Raw genomic sequence first — 13,753 nt, 5'->3', positions numbered from 1 at the left:
GCTCCCTATTAGTAGCCTGGTGATTACTGGGCTCTTCCCACTTTCTATTTTCCAGTTAGAAAGTCTGCCCCAGTGAGAGCCAAGAGTGACTGGGGTAATGGATTCATCTCTGGGGCTGCAGTGAATTTTTAGTGCCTGCCAGGGCAGATGGTGAGTGGTTTCGAACTGGATGTGGTTGTGCATTTTGGGAGCTGAGACTTCCACATGGGGAAGAGAGCCTGCGAGGTCCAGGTGCCTGCCTTTGTCCAGCCACTCTTTGGACTGGGCCAGAGCACAGCTATCGCAGGAACCTGCAATTGCGATGGAAAGGTGGGAGAGGGAAGCTGCGTGCTTTTTGCCATAATCAGTTCTCACTTTGACAATTGTAAACAGACTGGCACCAGAAAAAGGTAGCTTTTCTCAAGTTTTATTGTAAAATCCTCAGAAAAAAGAGCATTTACAATGACAATACTTTATGATAATTTGTAAGTCATCGTTATAACAAGTGGTACTGCAAATACACCATGTGTTCGATACTGTGTAATAGGTCAAAGTAAATACAAACTTATTTCAAATGCCACGTACGATTACTGTGTTGGTACAAATTTCTACTAAAGTTGATGTATTAAAAATAATTTATATATATTTTATCAATAAGGAAAAATTCACATGTATAATAATTACAGGAGGCCTTTTGAGAAATACTGGTGATTACAGAAAATATATTTTGGAGTCTACACAACTGTTCAAAATAATGTAATCTGCCTTGACATGAGAGATCTGAGAGTTTTCTGAGGTGGGGAAGCATGAGACTTGAGCAGGACAAGTGATGTGTGTGGCTTCACATCTTGAGGGTCACTCAGCTGCACTACAGCATGAAACGGTGTGTGTGACCACGCCAGCAAAACTCCATGTCCCGTTCTGCTTTGAGATAATCTCACACAGCCTTCAGGAAGCATGAGAAGCAGGGGAAAGGTAGGAAGCCACAGGGCAGGGCCAGGCCAGGAAGGATGAGGGGGCCGGCCAGCTGTGGGAGCCAGGCGGGGAGGGTGTGGGGAGCCGTGGGTCTGTGTTGTGCGGCTTGCAAGCCTGTTTCCCTCACCCTCTCCAAGTAGCATGGGACCCACAGCTCTTCAGCCTATGGTAGATGTCATGCTGGGCAGTGGATAAAGGTTTAGATTTGGGGCATTTTCTCAGTTTAGAGCTCTTGGGCTCTTGGGCCTCTCAACCTAGCCAATACTCATTGCTCTTACTCAGAAACAAAGCTCTGATCCTGATGAGGGTGCCTTTGAAGGGCAGCAGTCTCTGATCCTGCCAAGCCACGTCGCCAGGCTTGGTATAGGGGTGAGTCAATAGTTATGGCTTTGTGGAGTGCTGGCTGAGCCCTCTAAAGCCCTCTAAGGCATGGCCCATGTTCTCTGGGGCCACACGAGCAAGGGTTGGTTCCACATATGTAAAGATGAGCTTGGAAAGAAGCATGTGTGAATTGTGGCTTTTTTTTTTTTTTTTCCTAAAGTACATGCTAAACACTCTGAAGCCTGAAGCCTTGCTGTGAATTTTGAGGAAAATCCCGAGTCTTATATTCTCCATAATTTCACACATTGTATTTAGTTAAATTAGCCTTCCCCACTTGCTGCCCACGGCTCCAAAGGAGGATGTGGGTGCACAGGACAGTGCTTGTGTCCCAGGGTCTGCTGTGTGGCTGCTGCCTAAAGCATACAGGCCCAGATAAGATGCTCACATCCTCAAGTGACTTAGCAGGTAACCTGGGAGAGAGAAAAGCAGGGAGTGGATTACATTCCACTGGCTACTCGGGGTCTTGTTGTCACACCCTGAAGATAGGCACTGTATTTTTTTCTCTTGAATTTTTAAAGCCTCTCTGTTTTGATGATCTCTAGAATTTTGGAGAGAAACCAAGGCAGCAAGGGACTTTCTTGAACAAAATTTCTTTGCCTATGTGCCGGTCTGGGAGCATGCAGTAGTCTCTGGCCTGTGAATGACGTCTGGCTTGTACCCCAAAGCAGGAAAGCAGCACGGGTCAAGGCCCCAGGGTGGGGGCTGGTGTAGCAGTCATGTCAGTTGCTCCTTGAATGGCAGGAGCTGTTGTGGAGTGGCTCATGAGCAGAGGGCCCAAGAGACAGGAATGGAACAGGAAAGGGGGAGAATAAAAAGGGAATGGAGGGAGGTTGGGGGGCTCGGCCCTCTGAGAGATGAGGCTTGGCTGAGATGTCATGGTCTCTCTGTTCCTGCCAGATGGCACCTGACTCCCTGATGGTTCTGAGACAGCTCTCTAGTCTTGGTCACCTAGCTCCAAAGGTCTGCAAGCGAGGGTCTGGAGGGTGTGACTCTGGGCAGCAAGGGGCTGTGTCCCCATGGGTTCTGACTGTTCTTGGAGTGGAACCTGGGTCCTGGGTGGGGGAAACTGTCAGGACCTCTGTGGCAGTGCTGCAGTCTTCCTCTGTTACCTGCCTGGCCTCCTGGCTGGGGGTGGAGGGGAGTAGCATTCCAGGGGTGCTGGGTGCAGGGGAGAATGTGAGGTAGATTGGTGGATGCATAGGAAGGTGGGAGTGGTAGTGTCAACTCTCCTGGAGGCTTGTTTCTGAAAAGGAGGGCTGAAGAGTGGGAGAGAGAGTTGTGGGATTTGCTAGTGAAGATGGTTCAGCATCTGTAATATTAGAATGAAACACATCATGATACATGAATCAACTACACTTTTTAAGCTTCATGTAGAAAAATATATCCAGAATGAATGTTTCACACCACAGTTTGGAAATCTTCTGTAGTTCACAGATTATTGGTCAACAGAAAACAAGATGTGGCCGTACAAAGCCAACTCCTGGCTGCTTTCCTAAACGAAGGCTCAGCAGTTGCAATCTCTATGGCAGCAGGCCGTTCTCTGCTTTATTTGGGGTTGAAAGCTGGCTTCCAGTGCCTACCTGGAATCGGGAGCTTTGTCTGCACTGATGGAGACGGGGAAATGGCCGGGTTGGGGGTGAGAATTGCAGGGGCTGAGCGTCTGTCTCTGGTGATGCTATCTCTAGGTCAAAGTACCTGAAGTTTGGTGTTACTAGTTGGCCCTAGCCGGGATTTACAGGGCTCTTCCAGCTTCTTCCTGGAGCTTGGGGAAAAGGAGGACACTCAAATGTCTTGGAGGCTGAGGAAATAAGCCTGGGCCAGCCCCAGCCAGGGTGGGCTGGGTCAGTGTTGGTGAGGCTGGGATGATGGCTTTGGCTGTGGGTGTGGCACCTGTCAAAGCTCCTCATGCAAGAGGGTCATGCCATTGTCCAGAAGCTGGCAGTCCCCCTTCCTGCCATCCGTTTGGGGCTGCTTGGGTGGGCTTTTGGACCCAGAGCCTTTATGTGGGGATCTGCCCACTGGAGCAGAAGAACGAGGGCCTCCATTTCCAAAGCCTTCCTGTCACCACAGGGGCAGATTATTTGTCATTTTGGAAAAAAAAAAAAAAACTTGAATTTTTGTGAAATTAACTTTATTTCAAAATAACTGAGGGAGTTTATATAAATAGCTTTCTTGATGATTCTTTTGGTAAAGTCAGTACTTCTTTAATAGTGTAAAATATCAGTGGTGAATTGATCTTGTGTGTTCATCAGAAGGATTACCTGCTGGGCTTGCTACAGGAGGCCCCATGTAGGGAGGCGTTTCCTACCAGGGGCTTTCCAACTGTGTTCCACGAACTTATTCTGGGGCAAAGTGTGGGGGAAAGCTCAGGCTGATCTGGTCCTCCTCCTCCTCCTCCCGCCCCTGACTCCCCACCTTACCAGCTCTATCGGCTTCCTTGCTGAAAACCATTTACCTGCCTGCATTGACTTTGCCTCCTGGGGCTGGACTCCTGAATCCCTGACCTAGGCTTCAGGCCTGCTTCGATTCAGTTGTGTCTGGCATGCTGTCAGTGAGACCTAAGCCTGCTGTCTCCAGGAACTGCACTGTGGGGACAGTGAAGGGAAGATACACTTTTTAGACGCACTTCAAGACGGAAGGGATAGCGGGAGAGGGACAGGTGCTGCAGAAGTTGACTCCGTCCCTCTCGATTATTTTAAAAGGCCAGTTTGGGTCTTTGACTTAGGAATCCTGCTGCCCAGAGAGGCTGATGTTCTGGCTTGCTCTTTGGTGGGACTTCTCCTCCTTTGGGCTCAGAGATCCTTTTTCTGTTAGGGGCTGACACAACTGAGTTTTTCCAAAAAGAGAAGTTTATGAAAGTTAGAGTATTTTGGTGGTAAAAATGGGAGATTGGGAGTGAACACATCAAGATACTGAGACAGGAAAAAGAAAAGGTGAGATGTATCATCCATGCATCCCCAGCTACTGTGGAACTGCATTCTAGGATTTTGAGGTTCGTTTCCTCAACTTACATCTACACAGCAGTCCCTTTAAAATAAAAAGCATAAACCTCCATGTCTAGGCACACCCCTAGGAGTCACAGGGGACAGGCGCTTGGTGGACTAAGATCCATGAGATATACAGGACAAGTGATTATCTCATGAGATCTGTGGTGGGCGATGCAGGCGGCTTGGGCAGCAGGCGGGAGGGAAAAGGAGCTGTGCGTGTTGAGAGTGACACAGAGTTAGGTTTTCCTCTCCTCGAAGGGGTTCGTTCCTCAATGGCAAAGGAAAATCCTGGTCTTGTCAGCAGGTGAAGGTGGCCAAATTAGCAGACATCTGTGGTAAGACCACTTCTCCCAACCCCATGTGGCTTGCAAAATGGTCATTCAAACCAGAATACATGTAAGTTTTGGCCACTGATATGTGCGAGAGGGAAGGGGAGCCCGTTTTTGCTGAGCGTCTCTGATCTAGGCGGGTCTCTAGGGGTCTGCGTGGGCTGTACTTCTTCGATGCCCGCCTGAGAGTCACCACAGCCTGACGTGGGGAGAATGCAGTAGTGCCAGCCCGCCGCCTTCCGATTCTGGGTTTTGCAGTGTGTGTGTTTTGACTGGGGAATGTGGGTAAGAAAACCCTCGCTGAAATGTGCTCTCTCTGCAGTGCTGATGCGGAGATGGGGTACCAGAGATGAGCAGATAGGCCACAGGCAGAAAAAAAAAATCTGTTTTGAAAAGGTGTAGCTTCAGGAACTCACCTGGCTCCACTCGTGTCCTTGGGGTTTCTGCACTGAGCCTGGAGGCCACCCACACCTTGCCAGGCAAGCCCAGTCTGCCCTGAATCTGGGCCACCAGACCTGACTAATGAGATATCCCCCTTCTGTGCTGAAAAGCAGGCACACAGAACTTGTCCTGGTCTCCTGGGATCCCAACACAGAACCAAGTCCTTACCAACGAGGTGGCCTGGTCTGCTCTCGGAGAAGCAGAGTGGCCACAGTTGACCGGGCTGTATTCTTAGATCATTGTTCTTTCTGGCTGTGGACTGTGGGGTTGTGACCCCCCAGAGACTCAGCCTAAGGCAGGGAAGGATAGAGTTGGACTTCGGAGAGCATCTTTCTGCTTACTAGCATTTGAGATTATAAAAAATTATTTTTTTAATCAAAAATTCCCAAAATAAAGTGAGTGATTTCCCCATCCCCCAAGATGCAGTCAGTCTTGTTGGCTCTCCCTCAGGCTTACAGCAAGTCAAACGGAAAGAAAAGCAAAAAGCAGCTTTGAGGGAGAAGATGAGGTCCCATGCGAGGACGGATGGGCTTTCGGTTCAGGAGGGAGGCCCCTGCTCCTGGTCAGCCTCTGCTTCCGGGCCACTCCATCAGGCCGAGGTCTGGCTGGGTCTGGCGGTAAGGGACAATGACTATGTGAAGGCAACCGACAGAGGTGTCCGCCTGGAGAGCAGGATCCCTTGGTTCCGTGATGTCCCCAGGTCCTATGGCGTGCAGCTTGGCACAGAAATGATCCCTTTACACAGCAGCATGTGTTCCCATCGTAGCTGAAGGCGTAAATTATACTTCCTAACAAAAAAACCCCGATCTTGGTAGCAGCGCATACCTTATACTAGGAAACTTGCAAGGAGACCAGTGTTGAACCACAAAGCGAGTACAGGTTTTTGCTTTTGTCTGTAAAAATGTACAGCGCACCTGCTTGGGCTGCAATGTCAGGATGAGGGGAAGCTCCTTGGCCCAGGGCTTGCTCTGGGCTCTTCATACCTCACCCACCCACACCACTGTGGTCCCCCCCTTTATGCCTGACACTTCACACCGCAGTGTGTTTTGTCTCCCATTGATGAGGAACAGTGACTCTTGGGCTGGTGTGAGGAGGTACTGTCCGAACAGCCCACTGTCCCTCATGATTTGGCGGGTGCCCCTCCAGGGCTGGGCTGGCCCTGTAGGTGGCTCCTTTAAGTTCTTCAACATGCCCACCTTCCCCGTGGACAGCTCCAGGAACAGCAGGTCCGGCTCCGTGTGCAGCGCCGCGTAGATGTTGTATTGATTGCTTTCGGTGAAGGAGCGCTGGAAGGCCAAGTCTGAGATACCCGGGTTTATTTGCAGGTTGTACAGGGTCTGGATCTCCCCCCGTACCGTGATCTCCTGCACGTGCAGCCAGGGGCTGTCAGCGGCCGCGCTGACTATGAAGCGCCCATCAGGGGATGCGTGTGGGGTGCCTGTTACATCGCCATTGGGGCCAACCACAGAGTCCGTGACACTGTCAACGAGCAGCTGTCGGGCAGCAGAGGTGGGGCTGTCCTGTCGGCACTGGATGAAGAAGTAGCCACCCAGGTGGGTGTGTGCCATGGCCTGGGGCACACAGCCATGGTAGTGCAGGCTGATGGTCTTGAGGAGCATCAGTGTTTCCAGGTCCACTTTGTGGACTGCAGGGTCAGACTTGTTGAAGATGAAGCCAAACCTGGGAGGGGAAGAACTGAGGTCAGAGGTCGAGAGGCTGCTTCCAGGGTTGGGGGGTCTCTCATTTGTCTTAACAATTATAACCTCTGCCTTTTCCCTTTACCGTCATCCTTCAGTGATCTAATAGCCTAGTAATAAGAGCTACCATTCTGCAGGGTATGTCTTCAGAAACATATTATCTATGATCTCAATCCAAACATAGTAGAGTTACAAATGTTCCTGGATTTATGCTCTTGTAACACACACTCTTCTTTGGAAATGATTAAGGAGAAGGGCGAGAGGGCCTTCAACTGCTTCTCCTTTTGCAATGCCTGTGATCTGTTTCCCTGAGGCCCACGTCAGCTGGAAAGGGGCGCGTCTGTGTCTGGACGGTGAGCATGGAGGAAAAGGTCAAGAGATCCCCTGCCCGGACTCTGCCTGTTACGAAGATAAGACAGGAAATCCTATATCCTCACTGTTGTCTAAACTAACTGGTGAGAATGTGAGGATGCAGATGCAGCAGAAGAAGTGGAGATTTCCTATTAATACCCGCTTCCCCCGGAAGGGGAACATGTGAGGGTAGTCTCTTCTCTGGCTACACTGGTGATGCGGGTAGGAAGAACCCTGGGCACTGGGGTTGAGGACAGCTTTCCTCTCTGGAGCCAGATGGCCTGGTGCCGCCACACTGCCCTGCTAGCTGCAGAGTCTGGGGCAGGCTGTTTGCCTCTTTGAGCCCCAGCAACTCTAACCAGGGTAGCTCCTTCCTAGGGGTATTGGGGGGATTAGATGTAAGAGGAAACTTTGGCAGAGGGACTCAGGTGGGCGGGAGTTGCTCACATCTAGACTTTCTAAAATTCCTCTTTGGAGGCTGGTTGAAGTGTGGAAAGGCCTGACTCCAGGTAGGACTTCCCTTTGATCCTGAGTGCCTGTGCCTAAATCCCTTGCTCACAGAGGCCTTTTGGTGCTGTATATACCTACAGGAATAGAGCAGAAACTCTTTTATAATTTTCTCTAGAAAAACTGTACCCCAGAGTGGCGGAAAATACTCCCTCCCTCCAAGGTGTATCTTTACAGCATCCTTAAAGAACCAGAGCATCGCAACAGCAAGAAAGAAAACTCTGCTCTTATAAGAAACTTTAAAGAAAAAGCCACATATAGGAGCTGCAGAGCCTCTTGAGTGTGCCCGACCCCCAGCTGAACACAGCTGCTTTATAAGGGCTTCACCATTTAATATTCTCTTAGAGGCTCTTGCACAGGCGCCCTCTGCAGTGAGAGGGTTCATAAAGTGGCTTTCTTCCTTGGGTAAGGGTGAATGGGTGAATCTCCAGCATCAGCTTGCAAAAACGAATCACTTCTTTCTGCAGAGAGGTGCTTGATGGTGGATTATAGAAAGGCATAAATAGTGCTACAAGACATTTGGAGTCTTGATGGCTTAGAGACAGGCTTGGTCATCTGGCAGTGGTAACGATACAGAAGATGTTGGGGCTCTCTGAAGTGAATAGGGATGGGGACTGACCATGCTGGGATGAGGTCTGCAGTTGAGGCCATGGCTCTTATTACTGGGTGGTGGTTTTAGGTAGTGGCAAACCATGGTAATCGGGAAGTCTTGTCTCTTTGTGGACTCCTTGCACAGATGCTCTGGGGGTTCCTAAAGTATTATGGGCTGCGGTTAGACAGGAATGTGAAAGAATGGTGCAGTGAAAGAATGTTGCAGTGAAAGAAGACTTGGCTTTACATTTAGTCTGACGTTGCCAATTCCTAGCTGTTTGGCCTTGGTCAGTGTCTTAATTTCTCTGATCCTCATCTATAACATAGGGGTTAAGACCACCTGGACGAGATTTTTGTGTCCAGCAAGTAGAGGGTGCTCAATTTATGACTACTGTTTTCTTCTTTCCTCTGTTGCCCTTACCTTGAGGATGGGACTTTCTGACCTTTCTGGGCCCCTGAGGGATTAGGAGCTGCGTGTCTTCACTATAATAGAGTCACTGACCCCAAGCAATGAGGACTAGGCTCTAGGTGTGTTTTACTGGACCTTTTCTGTTCCTTCTTGATGGGGTCCAAATTCGGCATAGGAGGAGTGGGGGAGACAGAGAAATGAGCAGGTCCCATGCTGGGCAAAGCTGCCCCTTGCAGGGCTGAGCTGGGGTGGGAGTGCCTTAGAGACATGATGGGCCAGTCTCACCTGATGTGGTTGATGATGAGGTTTGTTGGGGGAATGAAGAAACCGTCCACTCCTGCGAAGGGTGTGCGGATGACATGCTGGCCCTGGCCGGCGCTGGCTTCTGTGATCACCTACGGCACAGAGTGGGAATCCTAGTGAGGGCCCATACAGGTGGGGGCCGAACCTGGAGACACCCCGGCAGAGGGGTGCTTGGGAGAGAGATGACTAACAAACCTTAGTCTCAGGGAAGAGGTAGGAGCAAAGTGGGAGCAGTTCAGGAACATCCTAGGCAGGGACACATTCTTTCTGGGAGAGGAAGTGGTGGGACAGGACTGTTTGCCCGAATTGCTCCTGCCTTCTTGGCTAAGCCGGCCTTGCTGTGATTTGTCAGCCACCATGACGGTGAGTGAGAACCTGAGGGGTGGTGGTGGGGTTTCCAAGGGAAGTTGCCAGAATGGAAACATCACTCTGGTTGCTCAGAGACCACCTTCTCCCGCAATGGGGAATCCCACCTTCTCAACATGTAGGCCATGCTAGGGAAAGAGGGAGAGGGCTTTCGATCACGAAATGTCAGGTGGTAGGACTGTGTGCTGGGAATTCATTTTTCTCTGGTGCCAGGTGCCTGGGCCAGTTTGTTGGTAGTCTCTGTTGGATGCTGCTTACAGGTGTTCTCTGAGGTGCGACTCCAGGATTGATGAAAGTAGACATCCTATGGAATGCCACTCTGAGATGCTTGGCGTCTGTTTAATGTCCTGCAATTACAACGCGGGAAGAGGTCCCGGTCTCACACAGGAGACTTGCTGTAGAAAGTAAGCAATTAGGCCCTGTGCCTTGTACAAATTGGTAGTGACAGAGCATGGCTGCCTCTGTTTCCTTGGAGGTAACCCTTTCTCCCCTGTGGACTCAGCAGGAGGAGACGAGAGCCCTTCCCTGGTGTGTCCCAGCTACACTTGTGTCAGGGTGGGCACAGTGGCAGCTCCGAGCAGAAGCCAGGTGGTGTGTAAAGTCAGTGGTCTGAAGTCCCTGCCATGAAAACCCTGTGGTCAGGCTGGACAGCCCCTCTGTCAGCTAGTGAGGCCCGCGCCAGCCGGCCTGTGTCCTCTCACCTTCTGTGTGTGCTCATCAGCCTTCAAGTTCTAGGCCACTGCCCAGAAAGCCGCAGACTAGTGGACTGATGAGGGGCTTGGCCAACTTGTAAGCCCTGAGGATAAGCCCAGACCATCTGTGCAGGAGAGGAGGCAGAGGCTGGGCCCCTGAATGGGAAGGTGAGACACTTCCTGATCATGATATTGTGGCCGTGTGTGTAGAAAGGAGGGTCTAGACTTTGGCAACCTGAGGCTGGTGCAGGGTTAGGACTGTCTTTGGTGGGGCCTGTGACTCCCATGCTGAGAGCTCTGGATGCTTCTACTTTTTAGGACTGGAACTGTCTTCTGGCTTTTATTTTTATAACAACACAAACAGCACCTGGCCTGCCTCTTCAAGCAGGCTGGAGGCTTGTGTCTTTTTTCATCTTGCTTTCCTCTGCAGTTGGCAGGCAGAGTGCTGGGTTGGAGCGACGCGAGCCATGATTTTCAGGCTTGAGGCAGTCCTCAAGTTGCATTAGGTTATTTCTCTGTGACTTTTTTTAAGAGGCCAAATGATTACTTCTATGGCAAGCCCATAGCAAAAAAACTCATAGCAGTGGGTGGTAAGAAAATATCAGCATTAAGAAGCAGGATCTTAGAGAGTCTGAAAAGAAAATGCCAGGGAATTCCAAGAAGCCATGTAATCATTGCTTGATATCAGGCCTGTCATTTTAGCTCATAGGAGAGATGGAAAATTACAGGCTGTCATCGGTCAGCGTCATTCACGCTTCTCTGCTCTGACACCCTGTATTCAGAGGTTACTTCATCAAAACGCAGTGGCATGGACCATTGAACCGATGTGGGCATGCCAGCCTCGTTTCTCTGAGTCATGAGTTCTTCCTTGGCGTTTTCTTGTGTCCTAACACACAAGTGCCCTAAAGATAACTGTCAAGCCCTTCACATTTGCTGGCTGTATGGGTTTGGTTCAGGAGATAACGGCATGTGCCTGGATCTCAGGATATGCCCATCAGTTGGCAGGGTGGCGACAGGAAGGTTGGGCATCTCCCTCAGAGGGGAGTGTGAAACCAGCTGGGAAGTGGCATGGGGAGAGGCTGGGAGGCAGCTAAAAGTTGGCCTGGGAAAGGGGGTGGGCCAGGGAGTGCTGGGCAGCATTGGAGAAGATGCCACACATTCAGAACCTGGGTGCTGAGGGAGGTCTTGGTGGAGGAAGCCTTGTTTTTACAAACACCTTCATGTAGTCTTCTCAAAGTGTGTTCAACAGATCCTTCAGTGCAGGATAGTTAGAAACAAAATTAGGATGTTATTTTTAATCTCTTACAAACAGAAACAATGCAGTAGCAAACAGTATTTTCAAGAGATTAAAAATAATGTAGCTCAATTTTTTTCCACATCCATCATGATGGCCTTTGGAAAAATTCTGAGAAGTTGAGTTGCTGGATTAAAAATTATTCTTACACTGGCCAGGCACGGTGGCTCATGCCTGTAATCCCAGCACTTTTGGAAGCTGAGGTGAATGGATCACTTGAGGTCAGGAGTTTGAGACCAGCCTGGCCAACATGGTGAAACCTCCATCTCTACAAAAATTACAAAAATTAGCTGGGTGTGGTGGGGCGCACCTGTAATCCTAGTTACTCAGAAGGCTGAAGTATGAGAATCATTTGAACCCAGGAGGAGGAGGTTGCAGTGAGTCAAGATGGAGCAACTGCCCTCCAGCCTGGGTGCACAGTAAATTCTGTCTCAAAAAAATTACTCTTTCAGGCTTTTGGTTCACACTTCCCAATTGCTCACCGCAATGGCTATACCAGTTGAATTTCTGGGAGCAGTTTTTTAAAGTACTGGTTTCCTTAACCCTAGCCCACAGTGATGAAGGTAGGTTTATTTAAACTGTTTTATGCTTTTTTTGTGATAGTGTGTATCCTGGACTTCACAGTTATGATGAAGGAAGCATCATGCTCTAATTCCTGGTATTACACGTTCAGTTTTGTAATTTAGGCAAAGGTAAACTATTGGTTATTAGTTTTAGAGAAGTAGTCTTTATTGTATTTAAAAAATGTCCTTCTATTCCTATTTTTAGGCTTTTTATTAAGAATGCCTGCTGTATTTAATTAAATGTCTTTTCAGTATTTATTGAAAACATCCTTCATTTTTTCTCTTTCCATGTGTTGGTGTTATGAATAACGTTGACTGATTTCCTGACAGTGAACCATCACTGCATCCTGGGAATGTGTTCCCTGCTTGAGAATTTAGACACATTCCTGGACTCTTTTTCTTTGTGTGTGTGTATGTGTGGTAAGGTATTCTGTGTATCATTTTAATCATGTTTACACACATGCGTCTCTCCTGTGAAACTCCCATTTTAAAATAAATTATTCTTGCATAACATGCCTGGATTTGTATGTTAGACAAGGACATGGGGCCAAGTCATTGTTTGGATTCCAGTCATTCCTGCAACCAAAACCAATGCTTCACAATTTATTCATTTTTAAAAATCACAAGCCATGTGGTTTCAAGGCGCTTTAATTTGAATTCAATTAAAAAGAATTTAACAAGTCAACTTTTCCCAAACAAAACTTTATTCTACTATTTTCCTTAGGAGCTCAGTGAATATAAATATTAAATTTCAATGTAAAATCTTTAGAAACACCTTAAAACTATTTAAACAGTGGTAGTTTGCATCTCCTTGTTTGTAATCACTGAGCCCATGAAATTCAAAGCCAGACAAATCCTTGCACTACTAAGAGTCATAAGCCTGAACATCTTAAACAATATCCTCAGTCAAAGCTTTGGAATCCAGTAAGAATCAGGAAAGGAGTGGGATTCAGGACATTTGAGCACAAACTAGCACAACCCCACAAAACATGTTCGAGTTTTCATCCTGGACCCTATTTCTAATAGCATGTTAGAATTAAAAACAGAATTCTACCTCTGTACTTATAAGTGAGATTAGTCTACAGTTTCATTTTTATATTATTTTAAATCAGGTTTTATAATGACAATTACACTGGCTATTTAAAACAAACTAAGGAACTGTACGTTTTCACCCTATGGCCTTGGGATAGTTTAAGTAAAATTATCTGTATTTTGGGGACTTGACAAAACTCAGCTATACATTTTTCTATAGTAGATTTTTCTTGAAAAAATCCATGGTACTTGCTCTAGTTCAAGTTTCTCTTTTGATAAGTTAATTTTTACATTTTGCAAGCATTCACTCATTTCCTCTAGGTTCTAACATTTGTTAGAGTTGCAATGTAGTGTTGTTATTTTTTGAGATGGAGTCTTGTTCTGTCACCTAGGCTGGAGTGCAGTGATGTAATCTCAGCTCACTGCAACCTCTACCTCCTGGGTTCAAGTGATTCTCCTGCCTTAGCCTCACGAGTAGCTAGGATTACAGGAATGTGCCACCATGCCCAGCTAACTGTTGTATTCTTAGTAGAGATGGGGTTTCACCATGTTGGCCAGGCTGGTCTTGAACTCCTGACCTCCAGTGGTTCACCTGTCTCGGCTTCCCAAAGTGCTGGGATTATAGGCGCGAACCACCGCGCCCGGCCTAGTGTTGTATTTCAATTCTTTTCATCCTTCTGTATCTGCAATAAAATTCCCTTCCTCATCCCTCATTCCTCATCTATTTTTGTTTGCTCTTTTTGTTTCTTTGAAGGGTTGTAAAGAATTAATATTGTGAAGGATTATTCTTTGTTGCCACTTTTGTTCTCTTTCAATTTCTTAGAACAAATACTTCCTTTTCAGGCTTTTAAGCCAC

General features: G+C 48.1%; 1 protein-coding gene across 2 annotated transcripts in view; it reads right to left on the bottom strand.

The window, feature by feature from the left end:
• Positions 1-393: 393 nt before the first annotated feature.
• FSTL4 (follistatin like 4) overlaps positions 394-13,753 on the bottom strand; it is a 425,558-nt gene continuing 412,198 nt past the window's right edge. For both annotated transcript variants that reach the window (XM_017532416.1, XM_017532418.1), the window contains 2 exons: positions 8,933-9,042; positions 394-6,772 (listed from right to left, as the gene is read on the bottom strand). In XM_017532416.1, the coding sequence (XP_017387905.1) occupies positions 6,070-6,772; positions 8,933-9,042 (813 nt within the window). In that variant the 3' untranslated portion in view covers positions 394-6,069. The remainder of the gene's footprint in view (positions 6,773-8,932; positions 9,043-13,753) is intronic.

This window comes from Cebus imitator, unplaced genomic scaffold (genome assembly GCF_001604975.1).
Source record: "Cebus imitator isolate Cc_AM_T3 unplaced genomic scaffold, Cebus_imitator-1.0 Scaffold76, whole genome shotgun sequence".
NCBI classification, from domain to species: Eukaryota; Metazoa; Chordata; class Mammalia; order Primates; family Cebidae; genus Cebus; species Cebus imitator.
The sequence above is the reverse complement of the archived record's forward strand: the minus strand, read 5'-3'. Positions and strand labels throughout refer to the sequence as shown.